Genomic DNA, 27,120 nt, shown 5'->3' on the forward strand with positions numbered 1-27,120 from the left:
CGCCATGCGCTGCATTGTGGGATTAAGCGGTACTCCGAGCCAATGAGTTCATGGACAGACTCTCTTGTCAGGGTGTTTAGGATGGTGCGTGCCTATTTGGAGGTTATGTAATCGAAATAGATAGCCATAAAAATTGAGCGTAAGGGTCTTCGTTTTTACAAGCCAAAGACGCTTGCAAACGTGATATGATGTGATACCTACATTTTTAGTGACTATTCCTACCACCATAGATCTCACAAAAAAAACGTAACACAAATCATTTGAATCCTCATCTCAAAATGTCTGATTGAGAGCTTTTTACTCAACTTTTGACTTTAAACTTATTTGTACAATATTGATAAAGTTGGTAACTTTAACTACTAAACTATATCCCATTAGGCCTATTTATTAAGAATTTATAAATTACTTACCAGAGATCTATGTTAATACATGTACCTTATCATAAATTATTGGTCCTCTGGGTCTATGATCAATTATTGGATGTTTGATCATAAACCCAGAGGACCTGATCTGTTGTTTATGTTATGTTTGTCATAGCATAGGACACAAATGATATGCTTATGGAAAAAAAGTCATGTTGCCCTTATGGAAATGTCATTCCTTGCCCCACTAGCCTATCATAGAAAATCTATTGTGTTACATGTGAGGTACATACATAGGTTCAAATTATGATGTAAATGATTTCTATGAGATATTAAGTTATAAAAAAATGTGGCCACGTTTTTTACAACCATGTGACAGCAATAGGCTTATGTCCAAATACCACATATTTATTTAACTGTGTGACAGTTATAAACCCATGTCTAAAATGGAGTGTGCATGTCCTAATCTGAGCACGCAACATCATCTGTTGCCCTTTGATTTCAGCCTGTTATCTGTTGTATGACTTCTGATTGTTCTATCTTTCCTTCTGTAAAATAAGTATTTGATACCTCATAGTAGGCTAAATATATTTATTTTTGACATTGTCATAAATTCTTACATAATTATTGTTGGCGATAACTAGTTCTCCCTGAATATAATGCCTGTGTGGCGTAGAACAGGCTGTGTGCTGGACTTCCTCTGCTGGTAAAAAGTTGCAATTACATTTATCTGAATTTTTATCCAACATAAACCTTTTTCAACCAAGATGAATAACCTGCATAGATTTAAGTTGTAATCAACACCCATTTGAATATTTGACTGTAATGCTCATCTTACCATTGATTAAATGGAAACCATGTTTCATCAAAAAATATTGCTCAACCTTTATAACACCTTCAGAGAGGTAGCCCACACAATGGAATTACAAAATTACAACTGATACCAAACCACTTTCGAGGTGTTCTCTGTGTGAAAATATCTAGTTGCATTTCATTATAATTTGATACTGAATAAAATAATGCTCAGGTCTATATTTGAACACTCTCGTCAATGTATCATTTGTATTTTCTAAATAAATATTATGGTGAGAAAAAAATGCATGTCACAATCTATGTCTCTATCTGCTGGAAATGAACAGTATGATCAGTAGAGTTGAAAAATACATCCTATCAACTCATTGTTCTCTGTGGATATTAATTTTTGGCACCAATTCCAATTCCAACACATTCAACGTATGAAAAATAATAATAAATAATATTGGACAGAGAGAATATTGATACAGTATTTGTATAGCTCCCTGTATACATGTTCCTGTCCCAATTCAAACTCTCAGGGGTCATTCTAATGATCCAAAACAACACAAACTACCCAAAACAACCCACAACTACCCACAATGCTCCTCCGAAAAACAAAATTACCACCCAAAACAACACATAATTACCACCCAAATACCCCAAAATGCACAACTACCCAAAACAGCTACATCCAACAACCCTACAGAACTAGTCTGGCTGACACCAAACTCAGTTTTCCTGACTTCAGAGTCTGGAAAGGCTCCTTGATGTTGTAGGCACAAAGGGTCGATATTGAAGGGGGCTGTGCTTTTTCACTTTTCTCAAATCAACACAGACATACATATTAGGAACACCCTCAGAAGAGCTTCAATTTGTCGGGTCATGGACTCTAAAAGGTGTCGAAAGCATTCCACATGGATGCTGGACCATTTTGACTCCAATGCGTCCCACAGTTTGTCAAATTGGCTGGATGTCCTTTTTTCTTGCCCATTCACCCTTTTGAGTGGCACACATGCACAATCCATGTCTCAATTGTCTCAAGGCTTAAAAATAACCTGTCTTTAACCTGTCTCCTACCATTCATCTACACTGATTGAAGTGGATTTAACAGGTGACATAAATAAGAAATCATTGCTTTCACCTGGATTCACCTGGTCAGTCTGTCATGAAAAGAGCAGGTGTTCCTAATGTTCTGTACACAGTGTAATAACCACATCTACATTTTCTGCAAAAATGGTTTAAGCCTAATATTCAAAGCCAACAAGAATCAAACGTATTATTCATTTAGACATAACATTGTTGTGTGGCTTAGAAATTACAACACAAGTAGAAACTGGTTAATTTAATTTATACATATATTTTACACGTGAGGACAGTGAAAGCATTTTTACAAATTCTCAATTCATACATATGTAAAAAAGGAGATATATATATATTGTCCAAATTATACTGTCTATAATACTGCAGACAAGGATGTTTGAACATTAGCTCAGAGGAAATTCAAAAGAATAAAGATTTTTTTAAAGTATGTATATCTGTATAAATATATATATTCAAGAGTAACAGAATTGTATTATACATTAAGGAGGATCGAAGACATGAGAAACTCCCAAGGGTAAAAATACAAAAAGGTACAAGTAAGTTACATCATGAGTCACCACATTAGATCTCAAATCAGTCAAAGATTGTCAGTCATCACTTTCAAAACTTAGATACAGGGAAAACACACGTCATCCAGGGCCCACCTCACACACAAACACTAGAAAACTGACTTGGTGAGCACAGTCTCTATAAAGCTATTTCACTGAGTAGTCCATCCCGGTGAACGTGGATTGGCAATCCTACTTGGCTGACAATGATGATCAAATGAAGTGAATTTGCAGCCCAATCCTAAAGACATGAGGCACGTTCTAAAAATGTCAATTTCAAATAATTTTGTCATGCAGGTGAGCAAAAAAACTATTGATACATTTAAACAACAATTGTAATTGTTTAAAATATTCCCCTCACTTACATTTTGTCACAAATTTGATCTTTGAGATATGAGTGCACTCCATGTATAGGAATTGACATAAGGCAGAACTTGCAACTTCCTAATCCTTCCTAGTCAGTACAACAATCAAATATGGAATACTGTTGTACAGTTATTCAGTTGGACACACAAGACTGCATCAATAGCTGATTGTCAAAAAGCATATAGTTTAGAGATATTGGAGAAAATAAAGCATTTCCTGCATTGAGCAGTGCTCCACTGCATAACACAACACAATTAAGTAACACAAGCATAATATCAAATGGTCAAATGAACACGTGGTCATTAGGAGGCATTAAAATGTACCAATAATACATACAGTACCAGTCAAAAGTTTGGACACACCTTTCAATCAAGGGTTTTTATTTATTTGTACTATTTTCTACATTTATGATAGTGCAGACATCAAAACTATGAAATGACACATGGAATCATGTAGTAACCAAAAAAAAAAGTGTTAAACAAATGTAAATATATTTTATATTTGAGATTCTTCAAATAGCCACCATTTGCCTTGATGACAGCTTTGCACACTCTTGGCATTCTCTCAACCAGCTTCATGAGGTAGTCACCTGGAATGCATTTCAATTAACAGGTGTGCCTTGTTAAAAGTTCATTTGTGGAATTTCTTTCCTTCTTAATGCATTTGAGCCAATCAGTTAGGTTATGACAAGGTAGGGATGGTATACAGAAGATAGCCCTATTTGGTAAAAGACCAAGTCCATATTACGGCAAGAACAGCTCAAACAAGCAAAGTGAAATGACAGTTCATTATTACTTTAAGACACGAAGATCAGTCAATACGGAACATTTCAAGAACTTTGAAAGTTTCTTCAAGTGCAGTCGCAAAAACCATCAAGCGCTATGATGAAACTGGCTCTCAAGAGGACCGCCACAGGAAAGGAAGACCCAGAGTTATCTCTGCTGCAGAGGATGAGTTAATTTAAGTTAACATCCTCAGGAATTGCAGACCAAATAAATTCTTCACAGAGTTCAAGTAACAGACATCAACTGTTCAGCGGAGACTTCGTGAATCAGGCCTTCATTTATTTAATTTTATTTAACCTTTATTTAACTAGGCATGGTCGAATTACTGCAAAGAAACCACTACTAAAGGACACAAATAATAAGAAGAGACTTGCTTAGGCCAAGAAACACGAGCAATGGACATTAGACCGGTGGAAATCTGTCCTTTGGTCTGATGAGTCCAAATTTGAGATTTTTGGTTCTAACCGCAATGTCTTTGTGAGATGCAGAGTAGGTGAACGGATGATCTCCGAATACGTGGTTCCCACCCTGAAGCATGGAGGAGGAGGTGTGATGGTGCTTGCTGTTGACACTGTCAGTGATGTGTTTAGAATTCACTTAAGCATTCTGCAGCGATACGCCATCCCATCTGGTTTGCGCTTAGTGGGACACACCTCCAGGCTGTGTAAGGGCTATTTGACCAATAAGGAGAGTGATGGAGTGCTGCATCACATGACCTGGCCTCCACAATCCCCCGACCTCAACCCAATTGAGATGGTTTGAGATGGGTTGGACCGCAGAGCGAAGGATAAGCAGCCAACAAGTGCTCAGCATATGAGGGCACTCCTTCATGACTGTTGGAAAAGCATTCCAGGTGAAGCTGGTTGAGAGAATGCCAAGCATGTGCAAAGCTGTCATCAAGGCAAAAGGTGGCTACTTTGAAAATCTGAAATATTTTTGGATTTTTTAAACACTTTTTTGGTTACTAGATGGTTCTTCAAAGTAGTTATTTAATAGTTTTGATATCTTCACTATTATTCTACAATATAGATAAATAGTCAAATAAAGAAAAACCCTTGAATGAGTAGGTGTGTCCAAACTTTTGACTGATAGTGTACGTTTTGGTCATTTCCCACCTGTTCTTGTAACATAGAGAAAGCTATTAATTCATATATTTTTCATTTTATAGCCAATCCTGCCTTGCTTTTGTTTTGTCTCTGAAACACATCCTTCTTTCTCTATCACTATGTCTGTCTCTTCCGCCCTACTCTCCTACACACAGGGCCAGCCTGGTTGCAGAGTAGGAAAGCTGCTGTCGTTATTCTGCACAAACACTGATCATCATCCTCATCATCATCTTGCGGTGGATAGATATGTACCAACATTCCTCTAGAAGGCACACAGTTCGTCACTTTCCAAACCAAACACACTGGCAATCAAACCCACACTTGCATAAAAGGAAAGAAGTACGTATAAATGAAATAATGTAAATAATAATAATATTAAATCACAATAATAAGCAGCATTGGGTCATGTAACTATAAGGAAAATATATAAACCAATATAATGTATATTTGTACATAGCGTGTTTCAGTATTACAAGGTCAAAATGGTAATTGTAAGTGTTTAGAAAACTATATATCGTATTTTCTGTATTGCACATAGTCATACTATTACATGTGTTTCTGACATTGAGTTTTCACATCTGTCTCCATATGGACCGAGGAGACTGTGTGGACACTCCAATGTGTTAACTGTATAATACTGAGCGTGTGTTTGTAAGTGGTGGATTAGCAGGTAGGGCTTTTGTCAAGGAGGCTAAAATGCACTGCTCTTGGCGCCAGTAATGTCACTGTTCATGACAGTCTTAGAGCAGGTGTAATGTATGTGTTGTGTGGAGATATGGATAGCCGTGACTGCTTAGCAAATATGTATGTAATCATGAGATCCATATCTGTAACAAAGCAATGATTACACACTTGCAGACCACCTTCCTCAGAACTCTGCAAAATGAGCTCAATAAAACAAAGGAATTTGTTGTTGTTGCTACGAGTACTTACCCGTCACAACCATTCCCCTAGGTCTGATACTCAAAACAGAGTCCTGAAGATATTTAGGGGTGAGTGGGAACAACACAAGTGGGCTTTATCCTACATCACCTATTTGGAAAAAAAGTTAGTGTGAAGCTAAAGGTAGGAGTCACAGCTGGGGAATGCCTAGACTTACATGTCAGACTCTAACTTTGAAAAATGCCGCGACTTACGCCGTGTGCACACAGGTTGCATTATTACATTGCCGTACGATAAATTTTACGTAGTCTTCGCAATCCATGCACCGCATCATAACAAAAATAATCATGCTACACATTAGCTACATATTAGCAACTTCTTCGGTTGATTATCTACTTCCGTTCCTGATACCGCATGGCAAAGCAACAGCACAAGTTGGTAAAAACCTACACATGCATGCAACACACTACACGCAGCGACAAGCATCGCAACAGAGTCTGGCAGATGAGTCCCAGAGGTGAGAATTGCCTTCCACTGAAATTAATGGACTTCTGTCGGAACGCATACAGTTTTACACAATCGGTATGCTCAAGGCTTTAGGTGGGTTAGCTGCAGAGGGCAACCCCATTGCTTCCTGCTAAATTGTGTAGTTCAACCATCCTTTAAAGTGTTCATGTGCGCATGTGAATTTGTATTTTGGTAACTTATTTTGTCACAGCTGTGTGAGAAGTGTTGCATTTTTCCCCTCTACCACCAGCTAATTCAGTCCAGACCAACCTGACGTCCATGAAGTGTTTGTGTTAACTTCCTGGGGTAAGGCGAACCTGGAAGAAGAGATCTCTAAGACCCATGGCGAAGGAATGGGATAGAGCACTAGGACCACCCATAGTAACGGTCCTAGTGTCAAACTCTTATCTGAACACTTTTGTAAACTTCCACAGCGCAGCGGATACTTTGATTTCCATAGAAGACCTATCTGTTCCTGTTCTGATTAATTTGCTTTCAGAACAGTCCTCTGGCTTCATTATCCAATCCCTAGCCCTTGTACAGTTAGTTGTTCTTGGTCCCAGATCAGGGATTCTTATTGTAGTCTTTGCTCACGCTGGAGATTCCACACAGTAGTGTCTGAATTGTTAAACAGATGTCAGGTCGCCCTGTTCAGTCTCTCAAACACACACAAATATAGACGCACGCACGCACACGCACACACACACACACCCTCTGAGAAGAACAGCGGTAGATAGAAAGTTGGCAGCCAGGGCCCCAGGTGCTAAGTGTTGATTGTTGGAGAGAGAGAGAGAAGAGAGGGGGGGTCATAGTTCAGAAAGCCAACAGTCTGGGCTCTTCTACACATACACAGGCTCCCCCTGCTCTTCCTCCTCCTCTTCCTCTTCCTCCTCAGGGCCCATGCTGCTGGCTCTGCTACTGCTGGGAGGCCCCTGGCTGTGGCTGATCTCAGGGGGCTTGGGGTAGCGGAAGGGGCAGCCGTTGTCGTCAAAAAACCTGCGAAAGGTGAACTCGTAGAAAGCGTGCTCCGGGTGTTTCCCATGTGGTGTGCAGAGGGTCTCCCAGGCCCGTGTGCTATCCCCGCTGTCACTCCACGCCCCGGGACCCCCCTCCTCCTCCACCGGGTCGAAGTTGGATGTGTCCATGGGGTGGGCTATCTTGGGCCGGTAAGGGGCGGGCTGGGTGCGCAAGTTGCTGGAGAAGTCCATCTGGTCGAAGAAGGGGTGAGTCTTGATCTCGCCGGCGCCGTTGCTCCCAAGACGCTCCTCAGGGGAGCAGCAGAGACGGCCGATGATGTCGACAGCCTCTGGGCTGAGCTTAACCTGCGGGGGCACCTGCAGTGTGCTCTCCCAGTTTATCACCTGAAGAAGAAAGGGAAGGGGGAGACTGTGAGGAAACAGTACGTTTCAGAGCTACAATTGATTAGTTATATCGCATTTCCACATTCTGTAGTTTAGCTGAGCCGTGAATCGACAGACTACTAACCTTTATCTGTGTCTCGGTGGGTGTCGGGGCCAGGAAGGGTGGATGTCCCACCAGCATCTCAAAGAGGATCACCCCCACACTCCACCAGTCACACAGCTGGGTGTACCCTGCAGGGACAAGACCACAGCCGCTCGCTAATAAGACCACAATGTGCTTCTTTATTTATCAAATATATGACCACTCCATTCCTTCATGTCCAGTATTGCCCTCACCTTTGCGCAGCAGCACCTCAGGGGCGATGTAGTTGGGAGTGCCCACCAGGGAGTGTGCCAGGCAGCGCTGGTGTTGCCGTGTTGCCCGCTGCTCCAGCGTCTGCAGCCGGTCGCCACAACGACAGTTGGACACGTCATCCCAAAAGTCACTGGGCTCCATGCTGTCCTGCCTGATGTGGCTCCCTGGAGAAAGGAGAGGACATTACATATCGATCATATCATATCAAGTAAAAGCTGTCTATAAAACAGCATATACACAGTGCAAAAACGTGTCCTTTGTCTTTCCCCTGCTCACCTTTCTGATAGTACTTGGAGTTGTGCGTCCAGCGGAAGCCAGTGCAGAGGCCAAAGTCGGTCAACTTGATGTGTCCGTCCAGGTCGATGAGGATGTTGTCCGGCTTGATGTCGCGGTGGATGAAGCCCATCTTGTGGACACTCTCGATGGCCAGGGTCAGCTCAGCCACGTAGAAGCATGCCAGCGGCTCAGGGAAGACGCCCATGCGGATCAGCAGGCTCATCATGTCTCCTCCGGGGATGTAGTCCATGACAAAGTAGAGGCTGTCACGGTCCTGGAACGAGTAGTACAGACGCACCACCCACTCGTTGTCTGCCTCCGCCAGGATGTCACGCTCAGCCTTAGGGGTAGAAACACTTTACTGTCCAGTCCACACAACATGTAGAAATGTGCCTTTGGTGTAATAATAACATTGAAATAACATGGAAACATCATCAGTAGCATCTCCTCAGCATGATCATTTAGATTCATCTTTACCTTGACATGGGCCACCTGGTTGCGGTTGAGCACGTCCTTCTTGCGCAGCGTCTTCATGGCGTACAGGGCTCCCGTGTCCACCTTGCGTGTCAGGCACACCTCGCCGAAGGCCCCGATGCCCAGTGTCTTGATCTTGACAAACATGGCCTTGTCCATTTTGGCACGGCGCAGACGGTTGTAGTTGGACTCCTTCTGGTTCAGCATCTTCCTCATCTGCTCCTGCTCGGCCTCTGATAGGCCAGCCTGGAGGAAGGGGAAGAATGTAGAAATAAAGAGGATACGTCGCCCTGGTAATATCCTGTATATATGCCTTATTACAATGATATTATATTTTATATATCTTGAAGTGTTTTATGTTTTGAACGTCTCCATCAACTGTTAATATAAGATAACAAGTCACTAATATATTACCTCACTAATAAAATGCTTTATTTTTTTGTGTATTTCATAACAGTCTCAAAAGGGGGTCAAAAGGACTGAACCCTGAGTAAATGTTTTTCTAAATGTTTTGGACAATGTTTTGGACTGTTCTAGGTATTTAGGGCAAACTAGCTGTTGTCTACAACACAGGTCCTCAGGGATAATCCTTTAGATTCATAATCTTTAGGTCTCTCCCTGTCTCACCTTGGACATCTCCTGCTCCAGCTGGAGCCTGCGGTTCAGTTTTTCCTGGTGGGTCTTCATCACATTCTCCACATGCTGCTCCATGTAGAACTTGAAGGCGAAGGGTGAGTAACTTTTAATGCGCGATTCCCTCTTCTCCTGATCACGCCCGTTCTTCCTCACCGGCACCGGCGATGTCTGGATCTGCTTCTTGTCCTTCACTGCCTTCTCTCCTTTTCCAGACTTGGTCTTCTCTTTCACCTGGCTCTCTTCTGCCTTTCCCCCTCCTCCTCCACTGCTACCGTGTGGCCTAGCAGGGGTGTTGAGGTCTGAGGCCTCCAGGGGCCCTGCCTCTGAAGAAGCCCCAGATATGAGCAGGGTTTTGGGGTAGGGAGGTGGTGGACAGCGGGGCTCCTGGGCAGGCTCCAGAGCGTAGGCCTCTTCAGGCATGTAGGCGAGGGGCTCAGATGCTTCCTGAGCGGCCAACCAGCCAGGGTGACACGGCCCCACAGCAGTTTTCGGCTCGGGCCTCATCACCCGGATGCTCTTCACCGGTTGCTGGATGGGGGGCGACGTCACCGCCGTGATGGTGTTGGGTGGACCCAGGGACGGGTCCTGCTTGCCGGGAGCTGGAGGTACCAAAGTGGGCCGGACGTTGTTGGGGGGCGCTGAGCGGTTGTTAAAGGAGTTGGTCCTGCTGGGGACTCGCACCTCTCCCCGGAAGGGCCCCTGAGGCTGGGGTTGCCTGGCTGGAGGGGCCCCCTCAGGCCCCTGGGGCCCGGCCCAGTGGTGTTGGTGCTGCTCATACAGGTCCAGGTTGAGACTGGCTCTCGAGGGCGTGAGCAGGCCCTGGGGGAGGTCAGAGAAATCTGGCCCCATGGCGGCAGCAGCTCCACCGGGCGAGCGGGACATCATGTGGACCTGGTGTGAGGTGGGGCTGGACTGCCGGGGGTGTGAATGGGGCGGTAGGTACAGGTTAGGGGGGTACCCTCCCCCGTTCTGGCCCATGGCCCCTTTAACCTGCATGTTTACGTAGTTGTCAGGCGCCAGCGGTGGCATCTTGTTCTGGAAGGATGCGCTCCTCTTGATGCCGTAGCCCGAGGGCTCCATCATGTGAGGCCGGCCGTGGCCGTAGTCGTAGTGGGGTACGGGGATGGGGCCTCCTGGTGCCTGGGGCTGCAGGGGCTGGCCAGGGACGCTGTAGCCAATCATGGCCTGCTCCATGCTGCCTGGGTAGGCCTTTTGCGGGGCACCTGGGGGGTACATGGGGTTCCCTGGATTGTTCTGGGCAGCCATGGATGGAGGGTAGGCTCCAATACTGGGCGGGCGTCCCATGGGGTTAACCATGGCAGGGCCCTGTGCTGTGCCCGAGGGGGGGATCATGTAGTTCATGACAGGAGGGGCACCCATGTAGGGCCCCTCTGGCCCATAGCCAGCACCCTCATACATCGATGCCCCCATCTGGTGGTAGGAAGGCATGGCACCCTCACCTGTTCCCTCCAATGGTGGTCTGTGGTCAATTGAGTTTGGCATGCCCCCTTTGCCTGTGGACAGAAATTAGTGGTGAGTGAGTTGTCTGGCAAGATGGCGCCGATAGAGATGGCAGCTTCGCTTGAAGTCCTTATGAAACTGTTGTTTTTTTTAATGTATTATTTCTTACATTGTTAGCCCAGATAAACCTTGGTGGGTACTCCTTGTTATTACATACAGCCGGGAAGAACTATTGGATATCAGAGAGACGTCAACTAACCAGCACTACGACCAGGAATACCACTTTCCCAATGCGGCCATCAGATTGTTAAACAGCTGCCTACCTACAGACTTGAAATCGTTGGCCACTTTAATAAATGGAACTATCTATTCTTTACTATCTATTGCATCTTAGCCGCTCTGTCACTGCTCATCTATATATTTTATACTTATATTCTCAGCCCATTCCTTTACTAGATTGTGTGTATTAGGTTTTGTTGTGGAATTGTTAGATATTACCTGTTAGATACTGCTGCACTATCGGATCTAGAAGCAGAAGCATTTCACTACACTCACAATAACATCTGCTAATCATGTGTATGTGACCAATACAATTTGATTTGAGTTCATATGCTTATTGCAATTTAAACTCTCTGTGCATATATTTAGAATATGTGTGCATGGGTTGTGTTACCTGGCGAGGTCTGCTTGATAATCCGGACGATGAGTTCATTGCGTGGGTCCAGGTATCCCATCTTACTGATGTACTCCAGAGCAGCCTCAATGTTTCTGCTGCCCGTCTGCTTCAGAGCCCGCACCGCCATTTCCTGGTGGCAAAACAACAAATAAATGGTGTCTAACGGACATTATAAACTAGGTGGTTCGAGCCCTGAATGCTGATTGGCTGACAGACGTGGTATATCACGGGTATACCACGGTTATGACAAAATATTTATTTTTACTAATTACGTTGGTAACCAGTTTATAATAGCAATAAGGCACCTCAGGGATTTGTGGTATATGGCCAATATACCACGACTAAGGGCTGTATCTGAAGAACAGCACTTAGCCATGGTATATTGGGCCTTATTGCTTAATTAAGTAAATCAATGTGACTGATGAAGCTCATCCATCTCATTTTGGGGAACAGATTGCATTGTCTCTATTATTTTAGAGCTAAACAGTGTATAGTGTCTTCTATTGTCATTGTCTCTTCTACTGTAACCCACGCACACATCAGGTGACGATAAAAACAGCCCCCCAGCAGGCCTTGCACCTGCATCCTCTTCTCCTGGGGTCATGCACCAGCCACTTCCTGAGCCTGCCTCACACACACACACAACAACAAAGAACACAGAGAGCTGAGAACATACAACCTTTAACATTCTTTCAACATTCCAATAGTAGGCTATTTTTATGACAAGGACCTCTACAGTGATAGTTCAGCACCATACTCCAGTACTTATTTAAGTTTTTGTATAACGGTCAAGCAGGTTATACTGATATTTTCACACTGGCTGATAGGCAGAGTACAAACAACAACAGCCATTCAACAACAGTGAGTGAGATGTGAAAATAAACATGACACAAGCTGTGACCGTTCTTTAACTAGGCGACAGACACCTACATGAGGAAATATCCCTGAATAGCATAAGACGTCACTCGAAATGACCCTCAGTCAAGACAGGCATTCAGCCCACACCGCCTCCACTGGTCAGTTAGAGAACTCCAACCAAATACTTCTGCTCATCTGAAATGGCTCCTTAAGGTTGTTGTTTAAAACATATACATTAATTAAGGCGAAGGCCATTTTCAAAAGTGGACTGAAGTGGACTTTATACTAGTTTAAACGGTGTAATGCAGCCATTCCGTGTCCACAGATTTTGTGACCGACCGGGTGCTTTCATTTGCAGGGAGGAAACTTAGTCAAACATAAATGTGTTTAAAAACAGGGCTGCATAGCAACAGTGGGCACATTCAGCTCTCAGAGCCAGGAAACGCCGGAGCCACAGATATTCTACACATTCTGTGTGTGTGTGTATGTGTGTCCATCTGAGAGTGGGCCTGCCCATACGACTGAACCAAAATACACTCTTTCCCTCCCTCCCTCTCTGATAAGACACACACATTTGCACACCCCTATTAGCGCTGCACACACACACAAACGAAACCAAAATATAAACATTCATGTATGTTTATGGTCACTCTATGGTGACTGGCCTGGGCCTGTGTGTTGGATCCCACCATTCCACTACCACCAAAGGAGAGTGCTGACTAGCTGCCTGGTTTCCATGCTAATGTGGAGACTTCAGTCCCTCAGAAACCTCAATCACTCTTTTCGCTCCCCCTTATCCTTTCCTAAGTTAATTTCTCTCTTGCTCACTCTCTCGCCCTTCCTCTCTGTCTATTGCTTTTCTTGTCCCCTCCCATCCCCCCCCCTCTCTCCCTCTCTGCCGAGACTGAAACTGGGTGGAGGCTGGCTGCTGTGGACAGCCTGGTGGTGCGTTGCGTTCCAACTCTGACCTCCAATGTCATGGTGACAGATGTTCCCAACATTCCACAAGCCAGGAAGCAAAGAATTCCAGATATTTGGAAATCTGTATTTTTCAGTGTCTGGCTAGACACATTACATTTTCAAAAAAGCTTTTTTCTGATAAAAATTAGTAATATAATATTACCATATGTCCCAGCTGCTTGCTGTAGTTTTAAAGTAATCATGAAAAACAGGCCTCATTTTAGGGCATTTTTCACCCTGCCAGCTACTATTAGTTCTATTGAGCACCGCGGCACCAACTCACCTTCCGAACGTTCTATTCCCAGCATATTGTTCTACGTCGCAATGCCTGCTTGTTATTGTTGGCAATGAGACCTGCCCAAGTTGCTGGTAGTTAAAATGTAAACAACAACAAAAAATGACTCCTGGAACTCTGAGATCTTCCCATTTTTTCCTATAGGGAAACATAGGTACAGTGGGGCAAAAAAGTATTTAGTTAGCCACCAATTGTGCAAGTTAAAAAGATGAGAGAGGCCTGTAATTTTCAGCATAGTACACTTCAACGATGACAGACAAAATGAGGGGGGGAAAAAATCCAGAAAAATCACATTGTAGGATTTTTAATGAATTAATTTGCAAATTGTGGTGGAAAATAAGTATTTGGTCAATAACAAAAGTTTATCTCAATACTTTGTTATATACCCTTTGTTGGTTATGACAGAGGTCAAACATTTTTTGTAAGTCTTCACAAGGTTTTCACACTGTTGCTGGTATTTTTGCACATTCCTCCATGCAGATCTCCTCTAGAGCAGTGATGTTTTGGGGCTGTTGCTGGGCAACACAGACTTTCAACTCCCTCCAAAGATTTTCTATGGGGTTGAGATCTGGAGACTGGCTAGGCCACTCCAGGACCTTGAAATGCTTCTTACGAAGCCACTCCTTCGTTGCCCGGGCGGTGTGTTTGGGATCATTGTCATGCTGAAAGACCCAGCCACGTTTCATCTTCAATGCCCTTGCTGATGGAAGGAGGTTTTCACTCAAAATCTCACAATACATGGCCCCATTCATTCTTTCCTTTATACTGATCAGTCGTCCTGGTCCTTTTGCAGAAAAACAGCCCCAAAGCATGATGTTTCCACCCCCATGCTTCACAGTAGGTATGGTGTTCTTTGGATGCAACTCAGCATTCTTTGTCCTCCAAACACAACGAGTTGAGTTTTTTTACCAAAAAAGTTATATTTTGGTTTCATCTGACATTCTCCCAATCTTCTTCTGGATCATCCAAATGCTCTCTAGCAAACTTCAGACGGGCCTGGACATGTACTGGCTTAAGCAGGGGGACACGTCTGGCACTGCAGGATTTGAGTCCCTGGCGGCGTAGTGTGTTACTGATGGTAGGCTTTGTTACTTTGGTCCCAGCTCTCTGCAGGTCATTCGCTAGGTCCCCCCGTGTGGTTCTGGGATTTTTGCTCACCGTTCTTGTGATCATTTTGACCCCACGGGGTGAGATCTTGCGTGGAGCCCCAGATCGTGGGAGATTATCAGTGGTCTTGTATTGCTCCCACAGTTGATTTCTTCAAACCAAGCTGCTTACCTATTGCAGATTCAGTCTTCCCAGCCTGGTGCAGGTCTACAATTTTGTTTCTGGTGTCCTTTGACAGCTCTTTGGTCTTGGCCATAGTGGAGTTTGGAGTGTGACTGTTTGAGGTTGTGGACAGGTGTCTTTTATACTGATAACAAGTTCAAACAGGTGCCATTAATACAGGTAACAAGTGGAGGACAGAGGAGCCTCTTAAAGAAGAAGTTACAGGTCTGTGAGAGCCAGAATTCTTGCTTGTTTGTAGGTCACCAAATACTTATTTTCCACCATAATTTGAAAATAAATTCATAAAAAATCCTACAATGTGATTTTCTGGATTTTTTTTCTCTCATTCTGTCTGTCATATTTGAAGTGTACCTATGATGAAAATTGCAGCCCTCTCTCATCTGTTTAAGTGGGAGAACTTGCACAATTGGTGGCTGACTAAATATCTTTTTGCCCCACTATATATCTCGCAATGTGTATATTTGGATTTTTTTCAAATGGGACACCATTTTAAATCGTGAGAATCTCCTCTTTCTAATTATGTAAGACTCGGCAGCGTACTCCATTTTCATTGATCGCTAGACCAAAAAAAAATTCCATACTTCCTCGTTATGCAGACATAAGCACACTTGGCACCATCGAGGTGCGGATATTTACTTTCTACACAACGTTATTTTTCAGTTTCATCCTAAGAACAGATTGTAGTGGTAAAATAAAAAGGGATACGTTTTTTGGTGCCATTTAGGCCAAATGGAATTCTAAGCATCAGAAGAGGCTCTTCTTGACTCTTATGTGGCTACCAGCTTACAATGTCCTCCGCTACATTTGCCCCCTTGTCATAATGGTTACAGCCACAAGCCAAGGAGTTATCCCAAACACAATCACATGCCAAAACATCTCAGACGGCACTGACAGTAAGCACACACACTCAACTCTTACTCTGAGAGGAAGGCTGTTTTTTATATTCGTTTTCACTTTGACCTAATTCTGCAACACATTCCACTATGGGAAATGAAACCCATATGGGAGACCTTTAGAGAGCAGAGTCTGGATGGACAGGCCGAGAGAGAGTGACATCAATAGGCCTGTGGAACAACAGATAGCGCTCCGCCATCTTCTCCTTCTATTAATCTCACGCACACACACACACGTCCTGTTAACCTCATCGTTAAATAAACACGGCAGCCATGTCGTTTTATACGGCGGTTCAATACGCTTAGCGTGCATAAGATTCCCGTCTCCATTCCATTTCGCGCGGGCCAGGCCGGCCCATAATACAGTAATACTGGAGCCGCTGTACACATGAAGGAAGGAAGGTGGCAGAGGAGAGGAAAGAGCACCTCCACACTCCGGCGGTCCCCCCTCGCTTCCCCACCAAAACATGCTGGAGGAGGAGAGGAGGTGACACGTCTGGTAAGAATCATGCCAGAGGACCCGTGGGGGTGGAGGTGGGTTGAGACCAAATGGGCCACTCACTACGGCGGCCATTACGGCTGTGGAATGTTGGGAAAACAAGGGCCCACGCTCAGTGGTCCGCTCAGTGGACACAGCCCTAGGACAAACATATACTCACAGTGACAGGTGACTGCCACATCGCTCATTGAGACACCATTACCTATAATCCATCAGTTTCAAAATCAGTAGGCAGGAAAAGAGAGAAATGTTTTGCCTGTAAAATATAAATGTGTACAATTATTTTCATTGTCAGTTTATCCTTCTGCTTGTGTCTATAAACACAAATAAATATGTAAAGCTAATGAGAGGAGAATAAACGGAATATAGAATACAGAAAGAGAAACAGACAGAGATAAGAGGGGTAGCGAAAGAAAAAGTGAGAGACAAAGACACACCGACAGAGAGAGAGACAGCGAGAGAACGTGGCCAGATTGTCTGTGGCGACACGATGGGAGCAGATGGAACTGTTCCACCCTGCTACCATTGAATCGCCACTTCCTGTTTGTATTGACAGTGCTCCCACTCTCTCTCCGGTCTGAGCCATTCAGAGGAACTAGAGGCCAAACCACACTTAACTACACACTAACTACGCTATTACGACATGCTAACTACACACTAACTATACACAAACTAACTACACATTCCTAGTCCTACAGGAGCAGTAAAAATCTGTGTGTAAAATAACAAGATCAAGATCAAGCCGTAGCAAAGGACACCTGCAAGCACACAACAGCTTTCTGATAACTCAAATCAATATGTTTATTGATGTGGCTTGCATCTCTCTTGCTCTCCCTCTCTCTCTGAAGTAACAGCTCATAATTCCACTGTGCTGGTGTGTCAGGAGGGTTTCTCAGTAGTTTGGTGCACGCGCTTGAGATAAGCATTCTTTAGATGCCGAGTGCTGCAATCCCAGGGCCTGTACTCAGGCCTGACCTAAAGCCTTCAACCACAAAGGCATAGTACTGAGTCTGGTTATAGTGACCAGTCTCTGGCCAATCCAAGAGCTTTAAAACACAGAGTCAAAGCTGAGCCCTTTAAAAATGACCTCATCTTAGGCCAGTTATGAGTGTTTAAAGAGCGATTGAACTATGTTGCACAGTCTGATCCGTATTATTCAGAAATACTCTGATATATATCAATGATAGAATATGCTTATTTTCCTGTAATAAGGCTTTCCATATCTGAACTATAGTAGTATAGCAAAGGCTTTATTTCTTTAGGTGAAAGGTGAGCATGTATGAGCTGACATAATTTCCTGCGGAAACACTACCTGTCCTCTTCTTCCATTTCCTAACCTCTCCCTCTCTCTTTTTTTCCTCTCCTATTCTCTCTCAGGTGTGAAGATGTTCACTCGCTCGTTCCGAAAGAGGATAAAGAAACCAGCGCCAAGCAGATTGTTGAATTCGACCTGATACAGTGGGGCAAAAAAGTATTTAGTCAGCCACCAATTGTGCAAGTTCTCACACTTAAAAAGATGAGAGAGGCCTGTAATTGTCATCATAGGTACACTTCAACTATGATAGACAAAACGAGAAAAAAAATCCAGAAAATCACATTGTAGGATTTTTAATGAATTTATTTGCAAATTATGGTGGAAAATAAGTATTTGGTCACCTACAAACAAGCAAGATTTCTGGCTCTCACAGACCTGTAACTTCTTCTTTAAGAGGCTCCTCTGTCCTCCACTCGTTACCTGTATTAATGGCACCTGTTTGAACTTGTTATCAGTATAAAAGACACCTGTCCACAACCTCAAACAGTCACACTCCAAACTCCACTATGGCCAAGACCAAAGAGCTGTCAAAGGACACCAGAAACAAAATTGTAGACCTGCACCAGGCTGGGAAGACTGAATGTGCAATAGGTAAGCAGCTTGGTTTGAAGAAATCAACTGTGGGAGCAATTATTAGGAAATGGAAGACATACAAGACCACTGATAATCTCCCGCGATCTGGGGCTCCACGCAAGATCTCACCCCATGGGGTCAAAATGATCACAAGATTGGTGAGCAAAAATCCCAGAACCACACGGGGGGACCTAGCGAATGACCTGCAGAGAGCTGGGACCAAAGTAACAAAGCCTACCATCAGCAAGGGCATTGAAGATGAAACATGGCTGGGTCTTTCAGCATGACAATGATCCCAAACACACCGCCCGGGCAATGAAGGAGTGGCTTCATAAGAAGCATTTCAAGGTCCTGGAGTGGCCTAGCCAGTCTCCAGATCTCAACCCCATAGAAAATCTTTGGAGGGAGTTGAAAGTCCGTGTTGCCCAGCAACAGCCCCAAAACATCCCTGCTCTAAAGGAGATCTGCATGGAGGAATGGGCCAAAATACCAGCAACAGTGTGTGAAAACCTTGTGAAGACTTACAGAAAACATTTGACCTCTGTCATAGCCAACAAGGGGTTATATCCTTCCTGTTTGGCACTGTCCGGGGGTGTCATCGGATGGGGCCACAGTGTCTCCTGACCCCTCCTGTCTCAGCCTCCAGTATTTATGCTGCAGTAGTTTGTGTCGGGTGGCTAGGGTCAGTTTGTTATATCTGGAGTACTTCTCCTGTCCTATCCGGTGTCCTGTGTGAATTTAAATATGTCCTCTCTAATTCTCTCTTTCTTTCTTTCTCTCTCTCGGAGGACCTGAGCCCTAGGACCATGCCTCATGACATGATGACTCCTTGCTGTCCCCAGTGCACCTGGCCTTCCTAGGGAGTTTTTCCTAGCCACCGTGCTTCTACACCTGCATTGCTTGCTGTTTGGGGTTTTAGGCTGGGTTTCTGTACAGCACTTTGAGATATCAGCTGATGTACGAAGGGCTACATTTGATTTGTATATAATATACATTTGATTTGTATATAACAAAGTATTGAGATAAACTTTTGTTATTGACCAAATACTTATTTTCCACAATAATTTGCAAATAAATTCATTAAAAATCCTATAATGTGATTTACTGGATTTTTTTTCTCATTTTGTCTGTCATAGTTGAAGTGTACCTATGATGAAAATTACAGGCCTCTCTCATCTTTTTAAGTGGGAGAACTTGCACAATTGTTGGCTGACTAAATACTTTTTTGCCCCACTGTATATCTGCTCTCCGAATTATGTAATAGAGGTCGACCGACTATGATTTTTTTCAACGCCGATACCGATTATTGCAGGACCCCAAAAAAAGCCAATACCGATTAATCTGCCGGTTTAAAAAAATATATTTTATTTATTTATTTGTAATAATGACAATTACAAAAATACTAAATTAACAATTTTATTTTAACTTAATATAATACATCAATCAAATCAATTTAGCCTCAAATAAATAATGAAACATGTTCAATTTAGTTTAAATAATGCAAAAACAAACTGTTGGAGAAGAAAGTAAAAGTGCAATATGTGCCATGTAAAAAAGCTAACGTTTAAGCTCCTTGCTCAGAACATGAGAACATATGAAAGCTGGTGGTTCCTTTTAACATGGGTCTTCAATATTCCCAGGTAAGAAGTTTTAGGTTGAGGTTATTATAAGAATTATAGGAATATTTCTCTTTATACCATTTGTATTTCATATACCTTTGACTATGGGATGTTCTTATAGGCACTTTAGTATTGCCAGTGTAACAGTATAGCTTCCGTCCCTCTCCTCGCCCCTACCTGGGCTCGAACCAGGAACACATCGACAACAGCCACCCTTGAAGCATCGTTCCCCATCGCGCCACGAAAGCCGTGGCCCTTGCAGAGCAAGGGGAACAACTACGGAACAACTACTCCAAGTCTCAGAGCGAGTGACGTTTGAAACGCTATTAGCGCGCACCCTGCTAACCATTTCACATCGGTTACACCAGCCTAATCTCGGGAGTTAATAGGCTTGAAGTCATAAATGGCACATTGCTTGAAGCACAACAAAGAGCTGCTGGCAAACGGACGAAAGTGCTGTTTGAATGAATGCTTACGAGCCTGCTGCTGCCTACCACCACTCAGTCAGACTGCTCTATCAAATATCAAATCATAGACTTAATTATAACATAAAAACAAACAGAAATACGAGCCTTAGGTCCTTAATGTGGTCAAATCCGGAAACTATCATTTAGATTATAAAACGTTTATTCTTTCAGTGAAATATGGAACCGTTCCGTATTTTATCTAACGGGTGGCATCCATAAGTCTAAATATTCCTGTTACATTGTACAATCTTCAATGTTATGTCATAATTACGTAAAATTATGGCAAATTAGTTCACAACAAGCCAGGCTTCCCAAACTGTTGCATATACCCTGACTCTGCTTGCACTGAACACAAGAGAAGTGACACAATTTCCCTAGTTTAATATTGCCTGCTAACATGAATTTCTTTTAACTAAATATGCAGGTTTAAAAATATATACTTGTGTTTTGATTTTAAGGAAGGAATTGATGTTTATGGTTAGGTACACATTGGTGCAATGAGTGCTTTTTTCGCAAATGCGCTTGTTAAATCACCCATTTGGCGAAGTAGGCTATGATTCAATGATAAATTAATGGGCACCACATCGATTATATGCAACGCAGGACAAGCTAGATAAACTAGTAACACCATCAACCATGTGTAGTTAACTAGTGATTATGTTAAGATTGATTATTTTTTATAAGATACGTTTAATGCTAGCTAGCACCTTACCTTGGCTTCTTGCTGCACTCGCATAACAGGTAGTCAGCCTGCCACACAGTCTCCTCGTGGAGTGCAATGTAATCGGCCATGATCGGTGTCCAAAAATGCAGATTACCGATTGTTATGAAAACTCGAAATTGGCCCCAATTAATCGGCCATTCCGATTAATCGGTAGAACTCTATTATATAACCATTGTACTGTACTCTTGGCAGAGAAAGGTTGTAATGTATCATTGAATTATTATGACAGTGAATGGGGCTTTCTACCGCCACATTAGTATGTTAACCACTAACATACGTGACTATAGAGCCAGCATTCAAGCAGAGACATTAATACAGACCAGAGCAGTTTCTTCCACTTGAGAGCAAGCGCACACACACACACTCCCCAGTCCTCACCTGGTCACAGCCAGTATTGACCAGCTCCTGCAGCATCTGTCGGTTGACGTCTCCAGCGGGGTGGGCAGAGCCAGAAGAGGGTCCAGAATTGTATTCAAACGGCCTGAGGGACTTGCGGATCTCCCTCAGAGCATTCTGGTAATTGTTGAACTTCTGAGGGGGCCGGTGCTGCTGCTGGCGACTGCCGGGGTCTTTGCTCTTGCTTTCTGCCCCGCGGCCCCCCTCGCCCCGGGAGCTGCCCCCGTGGAGGGCCTGGCTCATCAGCTTGGCCGGCTGCTTTAGACCCTCCTTGATCTCCTGGAGGCGCTGGCGCGTGTTGCCCATGTATGGAGCAGCGGGGAACGTCTTGGGCCTCATGACACTCCCGTTTAAGTCTAAGGAACACACACTCAAATTCTCACCCAAAAACTGACACACACACACACACACACACACACACACACTCCTAAGCTGTGCAAAAATATGTGAGATTGAGATTTCTCTTTCTCGCTCTGTATTACTGTTTTTGTTTGTCTCTGTGTGGCTGGCTCCTACTGATAGAAATCCCACTGGCGTGCCATGGTGTTTGTTTTTTAGGGGTCACACTCCTCCTTATTCCAAGTCATGTGAGGGGTGACAAGGGTACCCTTGCCCCAAACCGTTCTGGCTCCCATCTGCACCTGTGGAGCAAGATCAGAACAGAAAATGTTACTGAACGGTCACTGTAAGGGTACGGTGTGTGTGGTCGGGTTGTGGTCATGGTGGCATAGGGTCATATTAGTTACACATGTCTCATCCACTGTGTGTGAAATGCTCCTGTGTGATCCAATATTAACACCCCTTTACGGTTTTATCTTCAAAACATTTTCTACATTCTATCGTGGCAGTGCTACTGTCTGTGGCAGAATATAGGAGGTATGAATGAATTATGTCTCTGTGCACACTCATGTAGAATAAGTGGCAACAATGTATTATCACTGTGTAATCGTGTAACAGCTTTTGTGGTGTAAAACACCGTATTACACATTTTCAATTATGACAATGACTAAAATACAGTTGTTTAGCTTGGACTGAGAGACCACCAGACCAGTATGCTTGGTAGGCCTTGAGGCCTGGGATAGCATTGAACAGTGGCATCCTCTTGGTCCATCTAAATCAGGACACTACTCTCACACACACTCTCTCTCTCTCTCATCATGGGTTGAAAAAGGCATTTTTGGGGTTTGGATGTTTGAGGCGTTTTCTGATACAATCACAGCACTCACTGTGAGTCTAGTTATCTGAAAAACAAACACATATTTGGGACGGTAGTGCCAAGCTCCACAACAAGTTGCCCAATCTCCAGAATCTTTAGCCTCAGTTCCCATTCTTGTGATGCTTTGAGGGCCACGTCCACCCATAGAGCATTCCATTCCACAAGTAACGACAAGAAAGCTCATATCATTCCATCACGGGGCAGAGAGGACCAAAATAGACAACAGAAACATGGATTTCCCCTAAAGAACAACAGACAGAGGAGGGTAGAGACACTGTCTCCTGAATGTTTAAAAAACACTAGTAGGAGCAGCTTCTGGCCAGCAGTTGGAATGGTAGTTGACATAGTACTGATGTGTACAGTGTATATTGTGTACAGATGAATCATTGATCACTCATGAACTGCACTTCTCTACCTGTATATGTCATCCTCTATGCTTGATTATGTGTTTTTATGTATGCACAGTGCCACAAACTAAATTTGCTTGCAAGGATAATAAAATGAATTTCTTATTTTATCTGACTGATTAGAGACACCTGTACTGTTAATCACACAGGATCTCCTATGAGAAACAACTGGCTCTGATGTTTGGAATGGTGGCTGCAAAAAGCATGATCCTCACAGAATGGAAGTCACCCACCTCCCCTTGCTTCAGTAGATGGCTAGCAGAAATGATTAACACCATTAACTTGGAAAATGTGTTTTTAGGACCACCAATTTCTCAAGGTTTGGGTTCTGTTTCTGAACCGCCTGGACAGAGACTGACTCTGACCACTGACTAGGATTCAAATATATTTGCAGAAAGTAGATATGATCAGTACAGTACATTATACAGTACTCAGTAACACTTTATTTGGATAGTCCGGATAGTCCATTTGTAGAAAAAGACATCTCAACTTCAACTGTTCAGAGGAGATGGTGTGAATCAGGCCTTTATGGTCAAATTTCTGGAAAGAAACCACTACTAAGGGACACCAATAAGAAGAATAGACTTGATTGGCCCAAGAAACACGAGCAATGGACATTAGACCAGTGGAAATCTCTCCTTTGGTCTAATGAGTCCAAATTTGATATTCTTGGTTCCAACCACCATGTCTTTGTGAGATGCAGAGTAGATGAACGGATGATCTCTGTATGTGTAGTTCCCACCGTAAAACATGGACAAGGAGGTGTGTGATGGTGCTTTGTTGGTGACACTGTCAGTGATTTATTTAGAATTCAAGGCACACTTAACCAGCATGGCTACCACAGCATTCTGTAGCGATAGGCCATCCCATCTGGTTTGCGCTTAGTGGGACTATCATTTGTTTTTCAACAGGACAATGACCCAACACACCTCCAGGCTGTGTAAGGGCTATTTGACCAAGAAGGAGAGTGATGGAGTGCTGCATCAATCAGATGACCTGGCCTCCACAATCACCGGACCTCAACCCAATTGAGATGGTTTGGGATGAGTTGGACCTTAGATTGAAGGAAAAGCAGCCAACATGTGCTCAGCATATGTGGGAACTCCTTCAAGACTGTTGCAAAAGCATTCCTCATGAAGCTGGTTGAGAGAATGCCAAGAGCATGCAAAGCTGTCATCAAGGCAAAGGGTGGCTACTTTGAAGAATCTCAAATATAAAATATATTTTGATTTTTTTTTTTTTTTTTAATTGGTTACTACATGATTCCATATGTGTTATTTCATAGTTTTGATGTCTTCACTATTATTCTACAATGTATAAAATAAAAAATATAAAAACACTTTGAATGAGTAGGGTATGTACAAACTTTTGACTGGTACTGTAAATAAAACACTAACAAATTGGTAGGCCTACCTTTAATTGTTACTTCTGTAAAATGTCATTACCCTCCCTCCTCATGAGGGAGAGAAATTAGAAACTATCTTAAAGATGCGGGTTTTTGTGACAAAATTACAAGGCACAAAGCAATGTTTCTTAAACTTACAGAAGGCAAATCATTTCTCCAAAACTAAATATAAGAGTTGATATTCGTTGACAGGGGTCTTTACTTCAACATTATTGTGTGTTGATGTATGTATGATACCTTTTAAGACTATTTCTGGTAGATGTTGTCTAAGACCCCCTTTACACCTGTTTTACCAGAAATCAAAGCCTTTGCCTTTTCCTAATGTTTGGGATGGAACATGGATGAAAAATGTAAATATAATTTAATTGATCAAAAATATAATTTAATTGATCAAAAATATACTCTTCGCTTTCATTTGACACCCAATTGGACATGCTCCTATGAACATCACGTTGGTGCTCACAGGTCCTTTTAGATGGAAATGCCCTGGCCTGTCTTTACCAATGAGGTCCTCAGTCTGCAATGCCTGATAATGATGTCTGAGTGGTTGTGGTTGGGATCCAATATTTGATTACATGTGGAGACACAAGTCACACAACGGTAACAGAAAAGTACAGAGATCCTTTCAAACATGTCAAATATAAACACGTTAACTTGAATGCTACCATTCATCACATTGAAGCTGTTGCTGTAGATCCAACCTAGATTTAGGTTGGAATGAAAGTATATTTATTTTGACGAGATTACTTTGATTCAAGTTATTTTAAATCAAGAAGTCAATCATGTAAACAAATACAGTCGGCTAATATCTGATCTCCTGATGCGAGATGTAGGTTTGCAATGAATGTTACACATTAATTCTATTGAAGTCAGATTCCCAGACAGTGACACATACTGTAATACAATAAGCCAGTATTATCAATAAAATCAATACTCACAGGCTTATATCAAGAGAGAACATCTGATCCGGTTAGAATATGACTTTTAAAATGTATGCTACAGTCACAATTAAACGAATGGGCTATTCATTGTAATACCTGCATAATAGTATTTTTTTATTATCTAGCCTATATTAACTTTTTTGTAACATTGTGTGCCTGTTATGTTGTTTAAAGGTAGAGCTAGAACAAGGTTCATACCTTGAACCTCGTGTGTTATTGCACACCTGAATGAAACGCATGGTTGCATCAGTGCCAATCTATTAGCCTGCTGTACTAGACTGATAATTTGGCATACACTACGCAAACTACTCTTAAACCGTTCAATTGTGGCAGTTATTTTAAGTTACAGAAATAAAATGTCCAAACTTAATAAACAATCATTGAGAAGTTTCTGTTATTCAAAAGTTTATCAAACAGCATCATAAAAAAAATCTGGACATTAAGAACAATGGTGCACATCCCACAAAAAGACAGTTGACTATTTGCAGCCCGTTTACAGAATGAGAGACCATTATGGAATTAAATAATTCACCAAACATTTAATGCAACCAGAAACATCCCAAGAATCCATATTCATCTCAAATAAACATTTTAAAGACACATTCGTGTTTCAAAGGTACATTATTATAACACTTTTAACACGTCATTTAAATATTATTTTGCCACGCTTAAGACCCCCTCCCATACCAGGCTTTAGTGAAAACAAAACCATTGTAAAATGAAATTTGTTTCAATATGCTAAACATATTGATCACGTCATGGGTTTTCTTGTCGAGGTTGTGATTAATTAGAACATTTCGACACTGAAAAATATTGTGGGGCCTTCTCAACTTTGCGCTGGAAGTTTTATGATCTATCGGCCGATCAGAGCGCAACTCTGCAGCCTGGAGCAGCCCGACATTCCAATGTAGGGAGAATTTCAGTCCCAGCAGTCTCTTCCTCTGGCCGAAAGCTAGTCGCTTTGGAAGAAATCCGAGGCTTTATCTTCAATTTACATAAATGTCAGTACTGAAAAGAACATTTATCTTTGTGTTTTCATCAAAATAGCTAGGCTTTCCCAAAATATGATGAAGACTTGAACTTACCATGTGATAGAAGTATCATTCGGCTTTAATCCGAGAAAGAATCCAACCAAATACGCTTTTCGGAAAAACTTTATATCCAATCCTTTGTTGCACAATCCATACGATAATGTATCGAACTTTCTCAACCGTAGGCCCGGGTAAATATCCTGAGAAGAGACTCCATTTTCCCCCAACTACAGGCAGAATTAGAATGCAGTACAAAGTTGGACACTTACTGCATTGTTAACATTCCTGGAGTCACGTGAGGGACCAATGCACGTCAGCACCGCACATATTCTAGGCGGGGCTTCCTAATAAAACTTGGCATTGATTCTTGCATCCAGCAAAAACCCTGGTTTTAATGTCTATGGCAAAACCACTGTAAAACAAAATGTGTACATTTTTAAGCAGAATCCGAACACTCAAAACTATTCAATATATATATATATATTATTTTCATAGGCAAATAAACACAACCAATAACCCTTGACATCAAAGGCCAGGATG

The 27,120-nt window shown here is 42.8% G+C and overlaps 1 protein-coding gene across 2 annotated transcripts; it reads right to left on the reverse strand.

The window, feature by feature from the left end:
* Positions 1–4,925: 4,925 nt before the first annotated feature.
* LOC112240586 (serine/threonine-protein kinase LATS2) lies at positions 4,926–26,864 on the reverse strand. Of its 2 annotated transcripts, XM_024408867.2 has the most exons (10): positions 26,635–26,864; positions 22,097–22,221; positions 21,563–21,970; positions 11,689–11,821; positions 9,546–11,068; positions 8,922–9,164; positions 8,445–8,784; positions 8,150–8,332; positions 7,938–8,044; positions 4,926–7,813 (listed from the first exon to the last, which is right to left on the reverse strand). In XM_024408867.2, the coding sequence occupies exons 3-10, from the start codon at positions 21,917–21,919 to the stop codon at positions 7,292–7,294; spliced, it is 3,408 nt and encodes a 1,135-aa protein (XP_024264635.1). In that variant the 5' UTR covers positions 21,920–21,970; positions 22,097–22,221; positions 26,635–26,864; the 3' UTR covers positions 4,926–7,291. The 2 variants fall into 2 exon arrangements, with proteins under 2 accessions (XP_024264635.1, XP_024264628.1); XM_024408860.2 differs by having other exon boundaries at positions 21,563–22,221.
* Positions 26,865–27,120: the final 256 nt, after the last annotated feature.

Source organism: Oncorhynchus tshawytscha, linkage group LG03, assembly GCF_018296145.1.
Source record: "Oncorhynchus tshawytscha isolate Ot180627B linkage group LG03, Otsh_v2.0, whole genome shotgun sequence".
Lineage (NCBI taxonomy): Eukaryota > Metazoa > Chordata > Actinopteri > Salmoniformes > Salmonidae > Oncorhynchus > Oncorhynchus tshawytscha.

Coding starts and splice junctions, on each gene's coding strand:
- LOC112240586 (XM_024408867.2), bottom strand. CDS start 21,919: ATGAGGCCCAAGACGTTCCCCGCTGCTCCATACATGGGCAACACGCGC. Junction 11,822..21,562: donor TCAATACTGGCTGTGACCAG/GTGAGGACTGGG, acceptor TTTTGCCACCAG/GAAATGGCGGTGCGGGCTCT. Junction 7,814..7,937: donor CCACCGAGACACAGATAAAG/GTTAGTAGTCTG, acceptor TTTCTTCTTCAG/GTGATAAACTGGGAGAGCAC.